The 24,250-nt window shown below is 45.6% G+C and overlaps 3 gene segments (V, D, J or C); all 3 read left to right on the forward strand.

Annotated features, from left to right (window-relative positions):
• LOC114510192 overlaps positions 1–24,250 on the forward strand; it is a 902,657-nt gene that overhangs the window by 58,837 nt on the left and 819,570 nt on the right.
• LOC114509077 overlaps positions 1–24,250 on the forward strand; it is an 863,521-nt gene that overhangs the window by 40,660 nt on the left and 798,611 nt on the right.
• On the forward strand, positions 2,534–3,089 carry LOC114510177. The segment is given in 2 exon segments: positions 2,534–2,634; positions 2,749–3,089. Coding segments are annotated over 2 exon segments (372 nt in total).

A 24,250-nucleotide genomic window follows, 5' to 3' on the forward strand; every position in this document is an offset into this window, starting at 1 on the left:
TGATGGAAGAATGCCATTCCTGCCATCTAGTGTGGTTTTCACTCTTAATGGGTTCATTTGTTGTCTTTGTTATCTTCTGTTCTTTACTAACACTTTCCATTGTCATTCATTTCAAGAGGGTTTTCTCGACTTAGGTCATTTTTGTAATAAGAGCTCAGTTTTTCAGTCTTCTGTCAGGTAAGTCCAACATCTGAATCATTTCTAGTTTATCATTGGTTGATTGTCTTTCCTACAGTTGCGGTTATCCTGTCCTTCATATGTCTAGTAACTTAGGATTGTCTTCTGGATGTGTCTTCTATTATGGAGTGAAACTGTGGATCTTGTTAAATGTTTTGTTGACTTTTTTATTTTAGAAGATAATCTGCCATTTGGGTTTGGCCAACAAGTTCCTCCCAGCCCACGTGAATGGGTGTTTAAATGTCCCTTCAATTTTAAATCTCGCCAGCACTGCATGGATCCACAAACAGCGCTCCCCACTGAGTGAGCCACATGGGAACTGGGCAGCTGGCTGCCTCTTAATTCTGCTGCGAAATCTGTTCTTGCTCTTCAGGGTCCCCTCCACACAAGCACACTTCAGAGGTGGGCCCAGAAGTTTAGAAGCAATTGGAAAGGTTGTTTTCTCAAGGTTTTTCTTACCACTTTCTCCCCAGTCCCCCGATCCTGTTTGTAGCTCATCCTGCCCTTAACCAAGACCTCACCCTTCTTGTACTCTTGAACATGTCTGTCATGTGTCAGGTACAGCGACACTAAAATAGTCTCCTCAGAATAGTCGCACTCTATGAAACTCCTATCCCATTTTCTGAGTGGACATTTCTGTTTCTATTGTGGGTGGAATATGTCAGCCTTGATTGGAGTCTATACCCCAAGCCCATCTTTTCCTAGAAAAGCCTCACATCTCTGTGTGGATGGAAGAGATGTTACCTCAGGAAGGGGCAGAGCTCTGGGGTGAATTTGTTTCAATGTGCGGGGGATGAAAGTTTCTTACTCCCTGTGACAGATGGACTCTCCCTGAGGGCAGGTTCCTGAAATGGGGCCCTTGGAGTAATCTTCACCCCATTCTCCTATTCCAAGCTCCTCAAACACTGGAGTTCCACTCTTGCTGTTTATTAGATTATTTTTAATCTTAGTGAACTTACCTTTTCTCTTTCTCAAATATTTCTTCTCATTTCGAGAAAGCAGTCGGTGAGTGTTCTCTTCATCTAACCTTCCAGCGGGGTTGGGACTATTTCATGTCTAGTGTTTCCTCAGCCCTGAGAGGTCTTTGACAAGGTCACCTGGATCAACCCAATGGTTCTGTGGGGTAGGTCTGGACCACCAGGTATGGCACCTAACATATTTTATTCTGGAAGGAGCTGGTCACAAAGTGAGAAGACAGTAAACAGGACCAGAAGTGTCAAGGATCGACCTTCAACTGAGTGAATTTGAAGAGCTAATGAGCTTGATTACAGGATTCATATGTTGAGCAGTATCCTGCCCAGCAGCTGGAAGGGCTTTCCAAGGAGCACACAAAGAGGACATTTTTTATAGGCAGAAAGAGGGTGGGAGTAAGAAGTTAAACGAATAGGTTTTTTCAGACAAGGGCACTTCCCTTCGGGGAAGGCAGGGATCTCATCAGGCAGGTGACCAGACCAGTGCTGGCATGGAAATCCCAGACTGCTGGGTTTATAATTCCATCCCTGGGGCAACTGAAACTGCAATTAAGTTAGGCATAAGTTTTGGTTTGGTGATGCAGTCTAGGAAAAAGGATTCCACTTTGGCCAGTTATTTTTTTTTTAATAGACAGAATCAAGGGGCCAGGTGCTGAGCTGAGAAGAGATGAGGGAACCTGGGAGGTGAGCAGAGCAGGGGTTTTCAGCAGCCTTTCTTCCAAGGTCAGCCACCAGGTGGCAGCAAAGACTCAGATTTGGGGAGTTCCTTGCTGTGCTTTACCCTGGCCTGGGTGAGGTCCCAAAGCCTGGCTCCAACTGAGGTCCTCCAGAGGGAGATTTGGAAGAAGAATGTCCCCAGTCTGTACTGCAAGACAGGACCGTAAGTGTCCCCAGGTCTCAGCCTCAGAGCAGTGCAGAGACAGAGCAGGTAGGATGAAGAACCAAGCTACTGAGGAGGATAGGAAGGGGCGAGGGATGTGAACAACCACCAGCTCTGTCTTAGGTACCTGAGAGAAAACTGATTAGATTTCTTCTAACCTCAGCCCTTCTGAACCCTGCCCTCACCCTTAAACAATGCAGAACAGAAAGAAAGTGCTGGGATTACGAGAGTTTTTCGCCAATTGACCACATCGTGAAACCAGCAGTTGGAAGGATGGGGACCTTTTAAGTCAGACTGCATTTCCTGGGCACTGTCCTGGGCTTAGTCTTAGAAAATCCATGTCAAAGGGCCTGAATGCCTCAGACTGACTGTGCTGTCCAGGGATGCAAAATATGTAGAATCAAGGATCAGGTCAGAGTGTGGTGAGGAGACAGAAAAAAAAAGCAGATTTGCATGGAGGCCCCTCCCTCCTCTGAGGCAGGGCAAGAGGATAAGAGATGTCTTGGGGTCAGGCTCAGTGTTGGGGTCTCAGAAGGCAACACTCTTGGGGCATCTGCACCATGGCCTGGTCTCTGGTCCTCTTCACACTCCTCACTCAGGGCACAGGTGAGGCCTCCAGGTTGGGACTATGGGGACATCTGGGCTGCTTCTTTGTCTCCTCTTCAGACTCACAAGGTTCTGCACTGAACTGAGCACTGAGTGTGTTTTTGGTCTTTTCAGGTTCCTGGGCCCAGACTCCCCTGACTCAGCCTCCCTCAGTGTCTGGGTCTCTTGGACAGTCTGTCACCATCTCCTGTGCTGGAAGCAGCAATGATGTTGGTGGTTATAATGATGTCTCCTGGTACCAACAACAACTGGGCACTGCCCCTAAACTCCTGATTTATAGTGTAAGCAGTCGGCCCTCAGGGATCCCTGATCACTTCTCTGGCTCCAAGTCAGGCAACACGGCCTCCCTGACCATCTCTGGACTCAAGGCTGAGGACGAGGCTGACTACTACTGTGCTTCATATAGAAGTGGTAGCACTCTCCACAGTGGTGCAAGTTGATGGGGAAGGGAGAGCAAAACCTGCCCTGGGCTCACTGGCTCCCTCCTTGCTCTGAACATGCTTCCTCATCCCTGTGCAGGGGGTTAATGCAGCATGGCCTGGGAATTGTTTTTGTACCTAGTCCCATCCCCTCTCCCAAAGCTTTGAAAACACAAGGTTTCTTCTTTTCAAGGTGTTCTCTCTCACTTGAAATCCAAGAGGAAACTCTCTCTCTGCTTTATTGTCTTTGCATGTATTTTGTGGATCCAGAGGCCACTCATTTCTATCTCTTCATTCTAATAGCCACTGGGAGCCCTGTGCTCTGCTTGTTGGGTAGATTACCCAGAGTCCTTTGGGAAATCCCCAGTTTAAATCCCTTGGTCTCCCACACCTGTAAAGACTGGCCTGCATTCAGTTTTCAACCAATGAAGTAGGAATGAAAACGAAGTGTTCTCTCCCTCCTTGCTTTCTGTCTTCCTTCTTTTTTCTTTTTCTCTTTCATTCTTCCCTTCTGACCTCCTAATATTTCCCATAACCAAGGAATGTTTGAGGTGGGAATTTTAATGAAATATTCTGCCTCTCTCAGAATTGCCCCTCCCCTCGGACTCCTGAGTGATTCTACTGGAAGCAGCTCCACACGTGAAATGTCTTCCCTTTATGATGGGATATTTCCAACTGTCTGCTTGGTTCTTTAAGATGTCTGTTGGATGTGGCTCCCTTTCCTAAGGTGTTGGGGACTGCCCTGCCTGGTCTCAGGAAGCTGTAACCCCCCGTGACTTAGGCTGAGTGAAAGACCTCCAGACCAGGAGCCACTGAAGGAGACAAAACTTATTTCCCTGGCATGAATGGCAGTCAGTGATGGGTTACAATTCTCTTGGATAGTGAATGAATCTAAGACAGACGTGTTCACGAAGGAATGATAGGGACAAGACTCAGGGGCTGTGGAAATAACGGGGTGATCGACATCAATCACCAATTTTGCCAATGCCTGAGTCCGTGAGAAATCCAAGTCTCCCAGCTGCCTTTGTCTCCTCTGCCCAACTCAGGCCCTTTGGAAGTAACAGGGGCGGCACAGTCCAGACCAGAAAAGGCAGACTCCCAGGGAAATCAGGCCTATGACATAGAATACGAAAGACCCTGTGAAATCTGCTTGCTGGAGGATGCTCTTTAATGAGAATATAAAGTCACAGGCAGGAAACAGAACTGAGCTTGTAGTCCTGTAGTCTTTTTAAACGATAAAACCCCAAAATCTCTGGCTTAGGATCGCAGTAGGAAATCTGCCAGCACCTTTCAAAAGCTAACTACTTGTAATTTTCAAACTATATTGGTATTCAAGAATAAAACCTTGCTTGTGTAGGGGGACAAGGTGCTCCCCACGAGAGGGAGTCGCCATGGTGCCCTCCAGGAGAGAGGGTGGCCAAGGCGCTCTCCTCACTTGAGAGAGGGTAGCCATTCTGTCCAAGTTCCCCTGTAGGACCTGGTTGTCACTGTGTATGTTCTTTCTCGTGCTTTGATGAACCATCCGCAGCGTTCCCTGCTCACTGCAGGCAGGTGGGCACGCTTCACTAAGGGATCCCCAAAGTATATGATTTTCATGATGACCCAACTCATTTGTAGCTGTGATCCTAGTTACAATAAATCATGAAGTACAAATGCACATAATACTCAGGCCAAGCATCCTTTGACCAATGAATGAGGCTGAGCTTAGGAGCCAGAAGACCTGGTGCAGTGACCTCATCATCCCAGTCTGTGAAACCTCTCAACTTCAGCCCTGAAAGGTCCAGGTCTTGAAAATAACCTCACTCCTTGTCAAATCAGGGTGGATGGTCATCCTCCCTGCCTTTACATCTTTGCTATAATGTTCTCTGTTTCAGCTACTAGTTCACATTTTTCCAGTTACTTCTTCCTTTCCCTATAAAGAGTCAGTACCTTCATGTTAAGTCATCCAGGCTACTAGAGTGACACTTGTGGACACTCCCAGCTGGGTCACAGCACAGTGGGACAGGGTCTCTTCTATTGGAGACACAGGATAATGTCTTGAATCACAGCCCCCAGTCGGTGTAATGCTGGGCACAGGGTGAGCCTGCCTGTAGGGTGCGTGTGTGATAAAGTTTGTGTCGAACAGCAGCAGAAAGCAGAGTGATAACTGCTCTGGTGATCCTTCTTGGCATCAGATGCATGTCATACACCCTGACTGTAATAGCAAGACCAGTATTTTATAAGTGATAGGAAGGTAGGAGCCCCCATAACCACTTCTATTGCTTCTCCTCTAATGTGGGACCACAGTTGCCTTTTGAGAAGGTAGTCACTATTTTACAAGAGGGCCTCTAGAAGGACAGCCAGTAGCTAGATGTGGGGCCCACAAGATATGTAACATGATCTTTCTGAAGCAACAAATGCACTTTGTTTCTTGTGTATTGGGAGTGTCCAATTGTGGGAGCAGCCCTATGCATTTTCTCATATAATGGAACAGATACCAGTTTAAGTGTTTTTTCAGATGCATGGAAAAGGGCTATTTGTGATGAAAGAGAAAAGGATGTTCTATGTGTCAATATGGTGGATATCTCCACCAATGTTTTTCTGTAGAAACAGTCAAGGACTTGGCATCACAGGACAATGACATTTCACCTGTCCACACCATGTCTGTGTCAGGTGTCCCTCTTTTTATACTGTACCACTTCTGGATAGTTCATCTTTGTCCCCTTAACTGCAAAATTATTTTTATCACCACCCAGTGACAATTTTTCATTAACTTTAGAGGAAAAGGAAGGGAAGGAGGAAGACAAGGGCAAAAACATCAATTGGAGAGAGAAGTATCAATTGGTGCTTCCTGTACACATCCAGAGAGAGGACTGAACCTACAACCCATGCATGTGCTCTGATGGGGCATTGAACTCATACACTTGTGTTTGGGGATGACACTCCAACCAACTGAGCCACACTAGTCAGGGCTTAATTGCAGTATTTAAGGAATCATCACATTCATTTTGACATGAAAGTATGCATTTGGAATAAATATTTGTGTATTTTAATTTATTTGCTTGGCTTTATTGATTATTAATCCTAGTCACAAGTGTTCATTTAGCCTACTTTGTTGGCTGTCATACTTAGTGTTTCTGTGTCCTGTCTTATCCTGTGGGTACACATATAGAGGGATTTTAGAAGAGAATGTGCACTTCTGCGACACTGGGGACTCTTGGTACTAGGAGAACCATCAATGAGGACAAGGTGGAACAAGTGAAGATTATAGGTTTGCTTCTTCTTGGAAGCAGGTGGATAGCTGGAAAGTAGAACAGGGGCCCCTGCACAGTTTTCCCAGGAGACAAGGATCCAGTCTACTTGATGCACAGGTCCAGTGGATAGATCTCTGAACAGGTCATTGATTACCACCACTTTACTGTGATTTCACACTAGAGATGTTACTCTCTAAACCACATCACACAGCACATAAATGATGAGAGTACCTGCACTGAAACACCTGTGTCAAATGGAAAACTCACTTCCTCCCACATCCTATGTCCTCTCCCCCAATGCCCGAGGCTGCCATAAATGGGTGCCCTCCTAGGCCAGAGTGTCACCTCTCTTTTCTGTGATGTCATCTTAACAATGACATTAACATAGTGTTATTGGAGCATTTTGATCCCTAGAACCTCCAGTCATTTTCTGAGAACATTTCCATTTCAGTCTGGCCAGGACCAGTCTGTCCTTATTCATCTTTTCTGCAAATAGAACTCTTTCCAGAAAATGCACCAGACACAGCATCTCTCTGTGGATGGGGAAGATTTTGTCTCATGAAGTCACATAGCTCTCAGTTGAGCTCATCTCAATGTACTACACAGGGGGCATGATGAAGGACATTGTGTGACTCATGTGACAGACAGACAGACTCTGAGGACAAGTTCTGAAGTTGAACTCTTTGCCAATCCTGACCTGTCGCCTCCCAGAAGCTCAAACACAAGAAGTCCACTACCCAGTATCCATTCAGTTGTAATCAGTCCTACTGAGTTCTCTCTCCCTCAGTGCTTATGCTGTATTTCAGCATTGTGGGAAGTCAATCTGTCTTCCCATTGTCCCATTTTTGTCATCCATTTTTCCTCCTATATTTGATTTTATTTCATGTCTAATTTTTCCTCAGCCCAGGCTAAAAACTGCCCCAGGATCACCAACTCTGTGACAAGACAGTGCAGAGACAAGCTCAAAGATCCTAAGGGCAGGGTCTAGACTAACACATTAGGCAGCTGACATTCTGTTTTAAAGGAAGAAAGATACAAAGATAAATGAGTTCAGATGGATGGAAAGGATATCTAGAGACCCAATACTGAACTAGATGGGAATTAAAAAAGAAGAAGGGAACAGAGCAGATTTTTCCAGCTCCCACTCTACTGCCTTCTCAGGTGCTTAGGTTAAATCATCTGTAGCCACCGGGGGGCAGCATTGCTTAAATATGGGAAGACAATTGTGGCATCGGAGACCTCTGTGATGTGTTAAAAGACTTTTACCCTGACATTATCCTGAGTGAGTTGTTGATGGTGGGGGACACCCTGTACGTGCAGTGTCCCAGTATTTCTACTTCTAGAAATGACAATAAATATTCCTGAGCCTCTACCATTGTAGAGGTTGGAACAAGAGATACATAAGTATTCATTTCAACTGAGGACCTTCAAGAAAAGTTGAGAAAGAATGAGAGATGCCAGTTTGCCTTTGATCCTTGGATACTGGAGTGATTGGATTATTTCTATCGAACTTCAGACCCCGTCTTCATTCTCCCCCCAAATATGTTGGTGCTATATTCCTCAGACAAGAGCCACCCTGATTCCTACAAGAGGAAGGACAAGTACATCCATGTGGGCTCCATTTCCTAGGCACCTGAATAATGGTCTCAGTGTTTTGTGAGTGAGAACAAAATGTCACAGATCATTTTAGTTTTCTGTCATGTCCACTGCAGAGAAGCATCTAGATGAAGGGTCAGGTCAGAGTGGGGTGAGGAGAGGCAGGTGCAAGAAGCAGATTTGCATGGAGGTGCCCTCCCTCCTCTGAAGCAGGGGGAGAGGATAAGAGAGGTATTTGAGAGCCAGGCTCAGTGTTGGGGTCTCAGAAGGCAACACTCTTGGGACATCTGCACCATGGCCTGGTTTCTGGTCCTCCTCAACCTCCTCACTCAGGGCTCAGGTGAGGCCCCCAGGGTGGGACTATGGGGACATCTGGGCTGCTTCTTTGTCTCCTCTTCATACTCACATGGCTCTGCACTGAACTGAGCACTGAGTGTGTTTTTGCTCCTTTCAGGTTCCTGGGCCCAGACTCCCCTGACTCAGCCTCCCTCAGTGTCTGCATCTCCTGGACAGTCGGTCACCATCTCCTGTGCTGGAAGCAGCAATGATGTTGGGTATAGTAATTATGTCTCCTGGTACCAACAACACCCAGGCACAGCCCCAAAACTCCTGATACATAATGACAAAAATCGGCCCTCAGGGATCCCTGATCGCTTCTCTGGATCCAAGTCAGGCAACACGGCCTCCCTGACCATCTCTGGGCTCCAGGCTGAGGACGAGGCTGATTATTACTGTGCTTCATATGTGAGTGGTGGCACTACCACAGTGGTGCAAATTCATGGGGAAGTGAGACCAAAACCTCCTTTGAAGTCACTCAAGTGCCTTTCATCATAAACTCAGGCTTTCATTTGTTTATTCTTTGTTATTATTTTGTTTTTAAATAACTGCATACTTAAAATTCTAAAGATAATATAAAAAATTCTATATACTGTATTTTTAAAACTATAAGATGCACTCCCCCACAAATTTGGAAGTTAAAGGCGTGTGTCTTATTATCTGAATGTAGCTTACCAGGCTCGTAGTGGCGGGGGTGCAGGGGTGCAGCCTATGTTACTTATGTTATTAAATATTTTACCACATTTTTGTTTCATAATTTTATTTCCTATTTTCCTCCTCCACAACCTAGGTGTATCTTATGGTCCAGTGTGTCTTACAGTCTGAAAAATTCAGTAACCTTTTTATTGATTTACCACTTCTTAACACTTTACTATATTTGATTTTCATTATATTTCCCTATTTTTCATTTCAACATATACGTGTGTGTGTGTGTGTGTGTGAGTATAGGTATATACACATACATAAATATATGTACATAACACACGCACACACATAACATTCATTTTCCAAGTTATTAAGCTGTATCCACCACCACCTTGTTTTCATATCTATTTTGCCAGAATTCACATCCCATAACACACAACATTTCAAGCTGTACAACCCTGTGGTTTTTATTACACTCACAAGTATGTGCACCCATTTCACTCTGTACACCAGGACGTTGTTATCCCCCTCAGTGTAACTCCTCATCTGTTAGTGGTCACTCCCCTCTCCCTCTTCTTTCAACCCCTCCCAACCAGGCTCTTGTTTCTGTCTCTCTGGGTTTGTCTGTTCTGGACAGGGCACAGAGGTGGGATCACATACTGCCTGGCCTTTGTGTTTGAATTTCCCTGTTTACCAAAGTGGTTTCAAGGTTCCTTAAGGTGGAAGCATGTATTAGGACTTCATCACTTGGCATAGCCAAATAATATTACATTGTATGGGTAGGCCTCATTTTATTTATTCATTAATCAATTGATGGACTCCCATTATCTTATCTGTCTCTTCTGTCTCAACCCGAGGGCAGAGTGGTCCTTTGGATCTAAGGCATGAAAAACCAAAGGTTCACGTCACTTCACATGAGGAAAAAAAATAATACTCTCAGGGAAATCCAGAGGAGGCAGCCAAAGCTTCATTTTTCTCTCATTTTTAGAGCCTCCTTGTAAGGATTTCCTGCTGAGGAGCATTTTTCTTTCTTTCCACCTGTTTTTGGAGCACGTCCTGGATGAAGCAGAGAGGGCAGGCAGGGGCCTGGGCCTTGGCTCCAACTGAGCCAGGGGGCCTCGTCCTTCTGCTGGCTGTTTCTTTCTCTTTCCCAGTGCCAAGTGTTCTAGGTGACTTTCCACCACCTCTGAAAGGCTAAAGGATAAGTTTTTCACCTTCCCCTTGCAGTTTATCATAAAAAATGTCCTCTCTGTCTGCATTTGTTCTGAGCTCTTCTCTATGGAGCTACAAAAATGAAAAGAGTTTAGGTATGTTTTAGTTTACTTTCCTAAATTCCTTCTGTTACTATATGCATCATTCCCAAAGAAGAGTGTGTGAGATGAATATTCACAATGTAAGAGAGAGTAATAAATAGGAACCACATCTACCCATGGCTAGATCTACCCACACAAAGCATGTCCATCTGTCCCATTCCCCAAAGAGCAACTGTGCTGGCTTCGGTGTTTGCCCTGCTATCGCTTTTCTTTTCATTCCTTCCCTGTACCTTCCTCACTCTGTGTGCAGAGACGACATAGTTTTGAAACCACTCAGCACCTGACTTTCTTCTCATTAGAATGGGATCTTCCCAAAATGGTGTCTCAGTTCTAATAGGAAGAGAGATTTGGTGAGCCTCTCCCCAGTTCCTCTAAAGTTCCCACTGATGTCTAATTTCCTTGGCCGTCTAAATACATTTTTAGCTAGACCTCACGTTATAATGATCACTAAGTACACAAGCATTAATTATCTGTGCAAGATTTTGTTGGGCTTCTGATGGACACTGGCTTTAAGTTCAAGAAGACCTGGTAGATGACCATCCTCACTCTCTTGGTTTTAGTACTGGAAGTCACACAGTGCCTGGTGGGCCCTCACTCCTGTGTCATTCAGAATGTTGGTCACTCTATCAACTATCTCGGTCTTTCTCACAACGTTCACCCTCTTCAATTTTTTCACAATTCTTTTTCGTTATATTCCTTAGTTGCCAGGAAATGGTAAGTACCTTCATGCCTGAATCATGTATGACAGAAAGAGTGATTTAGATCGACCCAGGAGCCTCTCACTGGTCAGAGCACCAGCAGGAAGGGGCGTCTTCTCTTGAAAACAGAGAGTAGAGCCCTGAGTCACAGCCCAGTGTGTGTGTACAATTCAGGACAGAGGGAGCAGTGCCTGTAGGGTGTGTCCTTGTGGAGGCAACAAATAGGAGGAGGGGGAGCTAAGTTCTGGTTTTATCTTGGGATCAATCCAACACTTGCCCCCCAAAAGTGTAACATGACCAGTTTTTTACATGAATATTCTACATGTGAGTAGGAGGGCAGGTCGCCACCAATGTCCCTCCTGTATGTCTGATTCTGAGGTGGTGCAGCCATTTCCTTTTCAGGTGGTAGTTAGGTGTTGTGTTACTTGTGCAGTGTGGAAAACCAGTAGGTAAATGTTCAGTAAACAGGATTCCTCTCCATATGACATTTCTGGAAAAACCATCACTCTGTGTATCTGTTCTCCTGATACAGAAAACAATTTGCAGAAATGGCCACCTACATTTTTCCAAGTAGTACAATTTCTCTGTCTGTTTTATTACAATTTTTGGTGATTTTTTTTCTAATTTTGTCAAACTGTGCCAAATGATTTCAGTAGAAGAGATTTCAATGTTTCGGCGTCCTCATTGTAAAATCACCCCCCGGAGTGGCATCATCAGCGTAACCAGATGATGGATACTCACATTCCCACTGAACTGCCTGTAGATTTCAGGGTTAGTAGTCATACGTTTTCCACAGCATTTTTTCCACATATTTTATTTTTCTTAAGAATTGTGTTTATGCAGAGAAACATCAGTTTTAATTTGTACAGAGAGATAAGTGAGTTGAAGTTGATTTTGTATACATTTAATTTATGCATGTTGATTTAATTGATTAACAATGATTTTTCTGTATTGGTCCTTTTGCCTCCCAATTGATGAGATTTTGTTTCTTTTAACTGTTTCATGGGTTAATGTGTGGGCACATGTATCCAGGATATTTCAAATGACATTGAAGACACCTGTAGTGTGCAATGAGGATCCTCAATTTGCTGTAATAGGACATGCAACAGAGGTGGAGGTGGATCCTCATAAAGGTCAGACATTTGCCTCCTGCAGAAAAGCCCTAGACACATGCGGTGTTCCCAGTGGGCAGCCCCATGGTGATTCTAAGAGACAAAAAGATCCAGACTTTCGGTCTCTGATCCAGGCATATGTGCACTGCCTAATGGATGACTGAGCAGGTCATTGACTCATTATCTCTCCTGGTATCATCTCAGATTATGCACATAATTGTCTAAACTAGTGGGAAAAGTACTGCAGCACAAAATGTTGAAAACACACAGTCACAAAGCTAAAAGTATCACTTCCCCTGCACAGCCTTGTCCTTCTCCCTCCACCCCACAGGCCAAATTTCAGCTTCTCCCACCCTTAGCCATGAAGTCTCTTCGTTTGTTTAGTTGGAAATATCTGTCACAAGATATTAACAGTGATGGCAAAATAGTGTGCTCTGAACATTCACACACCATAGTAACCCTGTCCACTTCCTGAGGGGACATTTTTATTCTCGAAGGATCAGTTACCTGTAATTAGAGCCATAGCACCAAACCAGTGTAACTCCAGACACCCTTTAGGTTAAGCACCTGTCTGTTGACGAATAGACCTTGCCTCAGGAAGGCACACAGCTCGAAAGTGAGTGGTTAATGTGCACTAAATGGGTGAGATAAGGAACATCGTTTGTCCTGTGGGACAGACCAACTTATCCAGAGGTCCCAGAGCTTGTGCCCTTAGAACAATCCTCACCCAAGTCCCCTTTCATCTCGGTCATTCTTCTCAATCCTTTCATCTCGGAGTTGATGTCTTGCTTTCTATTACGTCATTCTGAATCGTATTGAGCTCCCTCTCCTTCAAGCAATATTTTCCCTGTGAACATTTTGAGGAGCCACTTGGTCTCTTCTCAATGTATTTCTCTATATGCAACCCTCCTGCTGGGGTTGATTTTGTTGTCTGTCCAAGGTATGGATAGGAGCAGAGCAGGGATTTCTGGCTCCCACTCAGGTGCCTTCCCTGGAATATGTCACACTGTCTATGGCTACCAGAGGTCAGTGAGGGTCTGGACTTGGGGATGGTCCTTGCTGTGGTGTAGCCTGACCTGTACAAAATCTTAGGGGCTGTGTCCTCCTGAGCTTCGCTAAATGGACTGGGGTTAGTGTCCTAAAAGTGGGGTTAGTGTCCTAAATCTGTTACACCCTAATAAGTTCTTTAGACAAGGTTCAGTAAGTGCACTCCAGGGCTCAGACTCAGGACACCGCCAAAGCACAGGCAGGGGACAGAGCTGTGCATGAGAAGCCATCCCAGGAGAAGGGCCAGGGAGGTGTGGAGGAAAATGAGAAGTGCCCAGCTTTGCCCGTTGTCCCTGGAAACTGAGCATGAATCTCTCCCATCTTGCCTTCCACCTTGTCCTCACCTTCATCCTTCAGAGAAAGAAGCTGAAGTCCTAGGATTCCTCTGTGGGGATCCATAGGTATCCTTGGAATTGGAAAGAAGGGGACACCCAAGATTGTCTTCATTTCCTGGGCTCTGTCACTGGCTCAGCTTATCCCAATGCAGAAAGTGCAGATGAAAGGCTTTTAATCCCTCAGCGGAGCTCTCTGTGCAGTGTGCAGAATATCTAGAATGAAGGGCTGGGTCTGAGGGGCTTATGTAGGGAGAGGCAGGTGCAGGCAGCAGATTTGCATGGAGGCCCCTCCCTCCTGTGAGGTGGGGTGGGGGAAGGGATAAGAGAGGGCTGAGGGAGCCAGGACCAAGTCTGGGGGCTCAGAAGGCAGTGTGCTTGGGGCATGTCTGCTATGGCCTGGACTCTGCTCCTCCTCACCCTCCTCACTCAGGGCTCAGGTGAGCCCCCCAGGAAGGGGTCACAGGGACATCTGGGCTGATCCTTCATCTCCACTTTTAGTCTCACCTGGGCCCTAGCACTGAGCTTACCAGACTGTGTTTTTGCTCTTTTCAGGCTCCTGGGCCCAGGCTGCCCTGACTCATCCTCCCTCAGTGTCTGGGTCTCTGGGGCAGTCTGTCACCATCTCCTGTGCTGGAAGCAGTAATGACTTCGGGCGTTCTAATTATGTCTCCTGGTATCAACAGCAGCCAGGCACAGCCCCCAGACTTCTGATTTATTATGTAAATACTCGGTCCTCAGGGATCCCTGATCGCTTCTCTGGCTTCAAGTCTGGAAACAAGGCCTTCCTGATCATCTCTGGGCTCCACTCCCAGGACGAGGCTCATTATCACTGTTTTTCTTATGTGGGCAGTGGCACTCACCATGATCGTGCAAGTTCATGGGGAAGTGAGACCAAAATCTGCCCTCTGTTTTCGGGCTCCCTCCTTGTTCTGAAGATGCTCCCTCACCCTGAGCTGACGGGGCTCATGCAGCTTGGCCTGGAGTTCCCTTTCTTATCCCCTCTCCTACCATGTAGTTCAAACAAAAACACTCTGTCATGAAATTTCAGGGTCCATGTCAGCTTCCCTTTGTCCTGTGTGTCCCCAGAGGCCAATCTCTGTCTTCATTGTCAGAGGCAGACTGAAGTACACACCTACCTCATGCACCTCCTGCTGTTTTCAGGGAAGTCTGACTTTAAATTTTTCCACTGACTTAACAGTGATTGCAATACACCTATTACACTAATCAGGTGTAGAGATAGAATAGGCTGTACTAACAAACTCATAGAAGATGCTTGTGTTAAAAGTTTCCTGCCCTGGCTGGCGTAGCTCAGTGGATTGAGCACGGGCTGGGAACCAAAGTGTCCCAGGTTCGATTCCCAGCCAGGGTACATGGCTGGGTTGTAGGCCATGACCCCCAGCAACCGTACATTGATGTTTCTCTCTCTCCCTCTCTCTCTCTATCTCCCTCCCTTCCCTCTCTAAAAATAAATAAATAAAATCTTAAAAAAATTTTTCCTTATAAGTATGTTATACACATCAGCAGGTGCAGCTTCTGCTTAACCAAGGAAGGATCTCAAAAAGAAGAAATTGGGTGAGTGTCAGAGACGCACGTCAGAACCAACGGGGAAGCTGTCCTGCACATCTCATTCCCAGACATCAGCAGTGAAACTGCGGACGGGGCTTTGACACCACGTGATGATGCCTGCAGGAAGTGACACTGAACCCACACAAGAGAAATTGCACCCACGTCACCAGGAATTCCTCAGTTCCCTCTTCCCAAGGTTCTCATATAAAAACTAGCCAGATGTCTGAAAGGCTAAGATGAGCTTTGAAATCAGAGTCCCTCCTCTTCCAGGTTGCTGGCACCTAAATCAAACCACTTTCCTGTGCATCAGCTCCCCTCTCAAGTATTGGCTTTCGAAGCAGAGAGCAGCTGGACCTGCATTTGGCTACAGAATGACTGTCATATTCAACTCTGCTTTCACCATGTTCTAGTCACAGTAGTTCCCCGTGTGGGTCTTTGTTCTGCACATCTATTCCCAAAGCAGCAGCAGCCGAGAGAATATCTGAAGGCCTTGCTGAGAGAAGGAGGACAAAGAGAACACATTTTTCCTTTCATTGTCCCTCATCTTTGACCGATACCCTTGGAGGCTGAGCTTCAAGAATGGGACTGGCAGACTCTGTGGTCTGTTAAAGCCTCCCCACCCCTCGCACCTGGCCCGACCTTGCTCACCGCCCACACCCCTGAACCTGGATGCTGCCTCGTGCATGGACTGTCTCCTTGTTAGAATGGGCCCTTGTTAAAATGGGCTCTTTGTTCTGCAAGGGAGGAAACTCCAGGTTGTCCTCGGTTCTTCCAGGGCCTTTGTGTGTTTTGCTTCCTTGGGGACCCTGCCAGGTTTCTACCTGATTCCTGCTTCTGATGAACCCCTAAGTACACCAACCCCTAAATATCTATGCAGGATTCTGTGCCCTCCTTTGAAACCAGACTTCAATTCCAGAATGCCCAATAGGATGACCATGTCTTCTCAGTTCTAGAACTTTCCCGGACTCTACAGTGTCAATCTAGGCACTGACAGTCATTGTTGGGCAAACGAGGATGGATATTATCCTTCCCCGATAACTTTCTCATAATGTTTTTCGTCTTCAGTTATATCCCAGTCTTCTCCCAGTTGCCTTCCTTTACTCCCCCACCCTGCAGTAAATGACCAGTACCTCAGTGAGGTCCTTCTGAAATGGGGTACACATGTGGAGACCTAAGCAGTTAAGTCACCACACAGTGGGCAAGGGCCTCTGTTTACAGAGTCTGAAAATATGGACTCATGGCCCCCGGTCTGTTTAAGGCTCCTCAGAGGTGGCTCCTGCCACAGTGCATGTGTCCCTGCAGGGGAAGCCTGTAGGCGGTGGCGAGGACATGGGGATTGTCAACTGTGCCTATGATCACTGAGAGCTCAGTAGGTGTGGTAGGTTCCTGGGCGTCTTTACAGGTAAAGACAACCTGTAGAACAGGAGGAAATGTTTGCAAACCATATATCCCATAAGGAGTCAATATCCAAAATATATCAGAAAAATACATTCCTTATGTGTTTATGGCCAAAAGTAGGCTTGTCTTTGGAGCCAGGATCTCAGGAATGGGAGGCCCCCACCCTCCCTTGCAGACTGTACACTAGGGACACTGTCTTCCTTGCTGTTTGCATTTCAGAGATCTGAGCCTCAGCTCCTACAGACAGACATCCCTGGGGTGTTAACCCACAGAGGGGCTTCTTTAGTTATTTCAAATGTTCACATACAATTTCAGAGAAGGGGAAAGAGTTTACAACACAAGTTTTCTAAACTAAAAGCCAAAAAACAGGAGATGATGACCTCCCTTCCCCTTTGACTAGAGAATGCCCTCTCGTATAAGATTTTTCTTTACTATTACATCATCACATCATATTTAGAAAAGAATTCATTTTGGGGGTGTTATGTAGTAGGCAGCCAAGGATCATTTTTGTCTCATCTTTGAATCTCTGAAGGACTCCACACTGAGGGGCATCTCTCCACCTTCTCACCTGCTGCCTGGACCTGCCCTGCACCTGCTGCAGAGGAAGGTGAGGGGGGAGGGGCCTCGGCTTCACCAGAACAGCATGAGGTGGGGCTTTGCCCTTGCCCTTGGCTCTTTCTCTTTCTTTTCCAGGGACTCTGTTCAAGGATTCCTGGTAAATTTGTTCCATGTCCTCCAAAAAGCCCACAGGGGCGGCTCTTTCACCTTTTCTCATGTTTGCTCACGGGAACTTTCTCTACTTCTGCACTTATTCTGCCGCTCTGTTCTCAGTAGGAGAAAGCAAAAGTATTCAGGTGTGATTTCTTTTATTTTTCTAAATTTCTCTTACTGTGAGCATGTCATACCTAAAGAAGGGTGTGTGAAGTGGTGATGAACAATTTAAAAAGAATAACAAATGGAAGGTACATCTGCCTGCCTCTACCTCTGCTCACTCAGAACACAGGTGTCCAACACTGAACTAGTGTCCTATGTTTGGTGTTAATCCCTTCTTTGCTCTTCTCCATATTCTTTGCCCCTAATTATCATCCTCAAACAATTTGTAAGTTAGAAGCAGTGAGTAGAAAGCAACACATTAGCTGATTCAAAAAAAAAAGGAGAATGTGTCTATCAGATGGGGCCCAGGAAGACATTAACCTTGACAGAGGCTCAGGGTCAATGTTGGGGGAGCTTCCCAGGGAGTGTACTGGATCCCTTTTGAAGATGACAGTCAAGGCCAAGGGGGAAGAGAGGGGTCCCAGAATTGGGCGCATGGCCTTACTGAGAAAGGGGCAGGCACTGGGTCTCCAGCAGGAATATTGTCAGACATTTTCCCAGCACAGTGTGTGATCGCTTCTCTGGGAGGTGGAGACAGAGGATTAGCCATTGCTGATCAGGGCATTAGTGCATGCCTCGTGCTGAGATGAACCTAGTTCACACCAGAAAGTGCAAATAAGGCTCCAGGCCCAGCACCCAAACGTTTCAAGACAGTCCCATTGCTGTCAATACTGAGGGATGTCAGCCTCCTCAGGGGTGAACTTTGGAGTTTCTTGAGGAAGAATCTGGAACAAGATCATCTCCAGAGGGAGGCCATCAAAGGGTGCAAGGCCTCTAAAGCACAAGGCTTCTCATTACCATACCCACAGTTCCAGCTATACTTGGACTCCTCTCAGCCTGGGTTCTGCCCTTTGCCCTGTGCTGAGACAGAGCTGGTCAGGGGAGGGGCATGTGCTCTGGTAGCCTTAGTGCTGGTGGGGCACGGGTCTGGAGGTTTTCCTGCTTATGTGATGACATCCACCCACACTAATTTTGGTTTTCCTCACTCCCATCACTTCCACATTCATAATCCAAGGAGGATTCTCAGGGAATAAAATCCCATGGTTGATATTTTACTAATGAATGAATGAATGAATAGTTAAGAGAAGCCAAAGCAGGGTCTGGAAAAAGGTCCCTAGAGCAAAGAATTGGGTAAATTTACCTTATAGTAATTTTTCCTTTCCTTTCCTTTCCTTTCCTTTCCTTTCCTTTCCTTTCCTTTCCTTCCTTCCTTCCTTTCTTCCTTCCTTCCTTTTTCTCATGTTTCTTGTGCTTGGGGTTTGTCGAGATTCTGGACTGTAGTTTTCTTTCTGTTCCTCTGAGTCTCTCTTTCAGCATCTTCCATTTTATACGTATTAGGCACTTGAAGTATCAGTTCAACTTTAACTTCACAGATATCTTTTGATTTTATTTCTTTATTTTTTTCTACATTTTACATTGTACAGTTTCCTTTGCTGTCACTCTGAGTTCACTAGTCTTTTGTTTTTCAGTCTGTAGTCTATTCCATGGAGTTTAGTTCCTTTGTTTTTGTTTGGTTTTTTTGTGTTTATTATATCTTCTACTTCTCGGCTGAGACATTCTATATCTCCATTCATTTCCAGAGGTTGTCTCCTTATTTCTTTCATCAGCTTTAAAATAGCTGTCTTAATGTGTTTGGAGAACAAATTCCAGCATACCTGTCATATTGGGGTTAGCATGTGATAAATGTCTTTTCTAGTCAATTGAGATTTTCTTCCTGGTTCCTGTGTAATTTTGAACTCCATCCTAGATATATCCACTGTTATGCTATGTTATGAAACATCATTTCTTCTTGAAATGTTGATTTTTTTTTAAGCAGGCTTCTTGTGTTACTGATTTCAGGCTGCCTGTTCCAAATAGCATGCACCTGGTTGCCTAAAAGCTTCCTCACCCATTATTCTAACTGCAGTTTTACTCCCCTTCATCACTTGGATGCCACAGCCAACTGAGAATGCAACTGATATTTCAGGTCCGTGTTCCCCACCCTTGGGATTGGGCGTTGACCAGCCTATATTCGGTAACACGTGTGCATCCAATTCCTGACTTGTTTTTCTCTACAGCCCTGTTACCAATATCCTTGTTTTCTCACATGTTTGAATTCTTTCAACACAGTGTTGCTGGTGTTTCATGGAGGAATGCATGGGCATGTGTGTTCAGTCACTTTTCATCCAGCATCTTAAACTGCTCCTGCCCAGGGTTGTAGTCTCCATCCCCTATGTTCCCACAGGCTCCTGGGATGCTTCTGGGCAGCCCCTCTTGCTCCTGTAGAAGTAGGTCACCTGAGATGCTGAATCGGCGATACCATGACACAGCACCCACGCGGGGTAGAGGGTGAAGTGGCCTTAAGACTCCAGGTTGTGTTCCTGGGGGAAGAGAGAGAGAGAAGTGTTTTCACAGACTTCTCAGGAAACACACTTCTGTTGTTGACGTTTTATTAACAACTGAATAGTTACTGAAGCTTAAAAAAGGCTCTAGAAGGGTTTCTACAAAAACTGGAAGTGGACTGCATGGTCCCTGATTTGTTCCTTTTCAAGGTTCTTATGCTTGGGCTTGGTTGAGCTTTTTGAATCCATGGGTTCATCCTTTTTCTTTAAAACTTTGAATGTTTTTGGCCATGAGATGTTCTGCTAGTTCTTCAACTTTGGAGACTCCATTTACACATTTAAAAATTCTTTTTTATCTTACATCTCACCGACAATTTTTTTAATTTAAAAAATGTGTGTTTCATTTTGAATACTTCCTGTTAAAAAGCTATGCTCTCACAGTTGTAGAAGATTCTCTGTGATGGAAGAATGCCATTCCCGCCATCTAGTGTGGTTTTCACTCTTAATGGGTTCACTTGTTGTCTTTGTTATCTTCTGTTTCTTTACTATCACTTTCCATTTTCACTCATTTCAAGAGGGTTTTCTCTACTCTGGTCAGTTTTGTAATAAGAGCTTAGTTTTTCAGTCTTCTGTCAGGTAAGTCCAACATCTGAGTCATTTCTGGGTTATCATTGGTTGATTGTCTTTTCTACAATTGTGGCTATCCTGTTCTTCCTATGTGTTAGTAATTTAGGATTCTCTTCTGGATGTGTCTTATATTATGGAGTGAAACTATCGATTTTGTTAAATGTTTTGTTGACTTTTTATTTTAGAAGGTAATCTGCCATTTGGGTTTGGCCAACAAGTTCCTCCCAGCCGTCTGTGAATGGGTGTTTAAATGTCCCTTCAATTTTAAATCTCCCAGCACTGCACAGATCCACAAACAGCGCTCCACACCCAGTGGCCCACGTGGGAACTGGGCAGCTGGCTGCCTCTTAACTGTGTTCCGAAATCTGTCCTTGCTCTTCGGCTCCTGTCCACACAAGCACACTTCAGAGGTGGGCCCAGGAGTTTAGGAGCAATTGAGAAGGTTGTTTTCTCAGTGTTTTTCTTACCACTTCCTTCCCAGTCCCCTGAACCTGCTCGTAGCCCATCCTGCCCTTAACCAAGACCTCACCCTTCTTGTACTCTTGAACGTGTCTGACATGTGTCAGGTACAGTGACACTAAAATAGTTTCCTCAGAATAGTCACACTCTATGAAACTCCTATCCCACTACCTGAGTGGACATTTCTGTTTCTATTTTGGGTAGAATATGTCAGCCTGATTGGACTCTTCACCCCAAACCCATATTTTCCTAGAAAAGCCTCACATCTCTGTGTGGATGGAAGCGATGTTACCTCAGGAAGGGGCAGAGCTCTGGCTCAAATTTGTTTCAATGTGCAGGATGAAAGTTTCTTACCCGTGTGACACATGGACTCTCCCTGAGGGCAGGTCCCTGAAATGGGGCCCTTGAAGTAATCCTCGCTTCATTCTCCTTTTTCAATCTCCTCAAACCCTGGAGTTCCACTCTTGCTGTTTATTAGATCATTTTCAATCTTAGTGAACTTACTCTTTCTCTTTCTCGAATATTTTTTTCTTATTTCTGATAGGCAATTGATCAGATTTCTCTTCATCTAGCCTTCCAGCCAGGGTTGGGACAATTTCACGTCTAATGTTTCCTCAGCCCTGAGAGGTGTGTGATAAGGTCACCCGGACCAGCACATTGGTCCTATGGGGTAGGTCTGGACCACCAGGTGTGGCAGCTAACACATTTCATTCTGGAAAATGTTGGTGACAAAGTGAGAAGACAGTAAACAGGACCAGAAGTGTTAAGGACCAACCTGCAACTGAGTGAATTTCAAGATCTAATAGCTTGATTACAGGATTCATATGTTCAGCAGTATCCTACCCAGCAGGTGGAAGGGCTTTCCAAGGAGCATACAAAGAGGACATTTTTTATAGGCAGAAAGAGGGTGGGAGTAAGAAGTTAAACGAATAGGTTTTTTCAGACAAGGGCACTTCCCTTCGGGGAAGGCATGGATCTCATCAGGCAGGTGACCTGACCAGTGCTGGCATGGAAATCCCAGACTGCCTGGTTTGTAATTCCATCACAGGGGCAGCTGAAACTGTAATTAAGTTAGGCATATGTTTTGGTTTGGTGATGCAGTCTAGGAAAAAGGATTCCACTTTGGCCAGTTATTTTTTTTTTTAATAGACAGAATCAAGGGGCCTGGTGCTGAGCTGAGAAGAGATGAGGGAACCTGGGAGGTGAGCAGAGCAGGGGTTTTCAGCAGCCTTTCTTCCAAGGTCAGCCACCAGGTGGCAGCAAAGGCTCAGATTTGGGGAGTTCCTTGCTGTGCTTTACCCTGGCCTGTGTGAGGTCCCAAAGCCTGGCTCCAACTGAGGTCCTCCAGAGGGAGATTTGGAAGAAGAGTGTCCCCAATCTGTACTGCAAGACAGGACCGTAAGTGTCCCCACGTCTCAGTCTCAGAGCAGTGCAGAGACGGAACAGGTAGGATGAAGACCCAAGCTACTGAGGAGGATAGGAAGGGGCGAGGGATGTGAACAACCACCAGCTCTGTCTTAGGTACCTGAGAGAAAACTGACTAGATCTCTTCTAACCTCAGCCCTTCTGAACCCTGTCCTCACCCTTAAACATAGCAGAACAGAAAGAAAGCACTGAGATTACGAGAGTTTTTAGCCAATTGAGCACATCTTGAAACCAACAGTTGGAAGGATGGGAACCTTTTAAGTCAGACTGCATTTCCTGGGCACTGTCCTGGGCTCAGTCTTAGAAAATCCATGTCAAAGGGCCTGAATGCCTCAGACTGGCTGTGCTGTCCAGGGATGCAAAATATCTAGAATCAAGGATCAGGTCAGAGTGTGCTGAGGAGACAGAAAAAAGAAGCAGATTTGCATGCAGGGTCCTCCCTCCTCTGAGGCAGGAAGACAGAATAAGAGAGGTCTGGGGAAGTGAGGCCCAGGGTTGTGGGCTCTGAAGGCAACGTTCTTGGGGGTCCACCATGACCTGGACTTTGTTCCTCCTCACCCTCCTCACTCAGGGCTCAGGTGAGGCATCCTGGGAGGGAACCATGTGTACATCTGGGCTGCTTCTTTGTCTCTCCCTCTGCTCTCCTGGACCCAGCACTGAACTGAGCACTCAGTGTGTTTTTGCTCTTTTCAGGTTCCTGGGCCCAGACTCCCGTGACTCAGCCTCCCTCAGTATCCAGGTCTCCTGGACAGTCGGTCACCATCTCCTGTGCTGGAAGCAGCAATGATGTTGGTGGTTATTACGTGTCCTGGTACCAACAACAACCAGGCATGTCTCCCAAACTCCTGATTTATGAAAACACAAAACGGCCCTCAGGGATCCCTGATCGCTTCTCTGGCTCCAAGTCCGGCAACACGGCCTCCCTGACCATCTCTGGGCTCAAGGCTGAGGACGAGGCTGATTACTACTGTGCTTCATATTCAAGCAGTAGCACTCTCCACAGTGGTGCAAGTTCATGGGGAAGTGAGACCAAAACCTGCCCTGAAATCACAGGGTCCCTACTTGCCCTGAATATGCTTCCTCATTCCTGTGCAGGGGGCTCAAGCAGCATGGCCTGGAGAATTGTATTTCTTTTTTTTTTTTTTTAATTTCAATCATTGTTCAAGTACAGTTTTCTCCCCCCTACTCCCGTTCCAGCCCCTCCACCCAACCCTCCCCCCTTCCCCCAAGAATTGTATTTCTACCTATTCTCATCTCCTCTCCCAAAGCTTTGAAATCACAGGGTCTGTTCTTTTCAATGTTTTCTCTCTCAGTTGAAATCCAAGAGGAAACTCTCTCTCTGTTTTACCGTCTTTGCATATATTTTGTGGATCCAGAGGCCACTCCTTCCTATCTCCTCATTCTAAAAGCCACTGGGAGCCCTGTGCTCTGCTTGTTGGGTAGATTACCCAGAGTCCTCTGGGAAATCCCCAGTTTAAATCCCTTGGTCTCCCATGCCTGTGCAGACTGGCCTGGATTCAGTTTTCAACCAATGAAGTGGGAATAAAAACAAAGTGTTCCCTCCCTCCTTGCTTTCTGTCTTCCTTCTTTTTTCTTTTTCTCTTTCATTCTTCCCTTCTGACCTCCTCATATTTCCCATGACCAAGGAATATTTGAGGTGGGAATTTGAGTGAAAGATTCTACCTCTCTCAGAATTGCCCCTCCCCTCAGACTCCTGAGTGATTCTACTGGAAGCAGCTCTGCACGTGAAATGTCTTCCCTTTATGATGGGATATTTCCAAATGGCTGCTTGGTTATTTAAGATATCTGTAGGATGTGGTTCCCTTTCTTAAGGGATCCCCAAAGTACATGATTTTCATGATAACCCAACTCATTTCTAACTGATCCAAGTTACAATGAATCACAAAGTACAAATACACATAATACTCAGGCCAAGCAACCAATGAATGAGGCTGAACTTAGGAGCCAGAAGACCTTGTGCAGTGACCTCATCATCCCAGCCTGTAAAACCTCTCAACGTCAGACCTGAAAGCTCTAGGTCTTGAAAATGACCTCACTCCTTGTCAATCAGGGTGGATGGTCACCCTACCTGCAGTTACATCTTTGTTATAATGTTTTCTGTTTCAGCTACTAGTTCACATTTTTTTTGGTTGCCTATTTCTTTCCTTATAAAGAGTCAGTACGTTCATGTTTAGTCATCCAGGCTACTAGAG

Source organism: Phyllostomus discolor, chromosome 13 (assembly GCF_004126475.2).
Source record: "Phyllostomus discolor isolate MPI-MPIP mPhyDis1 chromosome 13, mPhyDis1.pri.v3, whole genome shotgun sequence".
Taxonomy (NCBI): Eukaryota; Metazoa; Chordata; class Mammalia; order Chiroptera; family Phyllostomidae; genus Phyllostomus; species Phyllostomus discolor.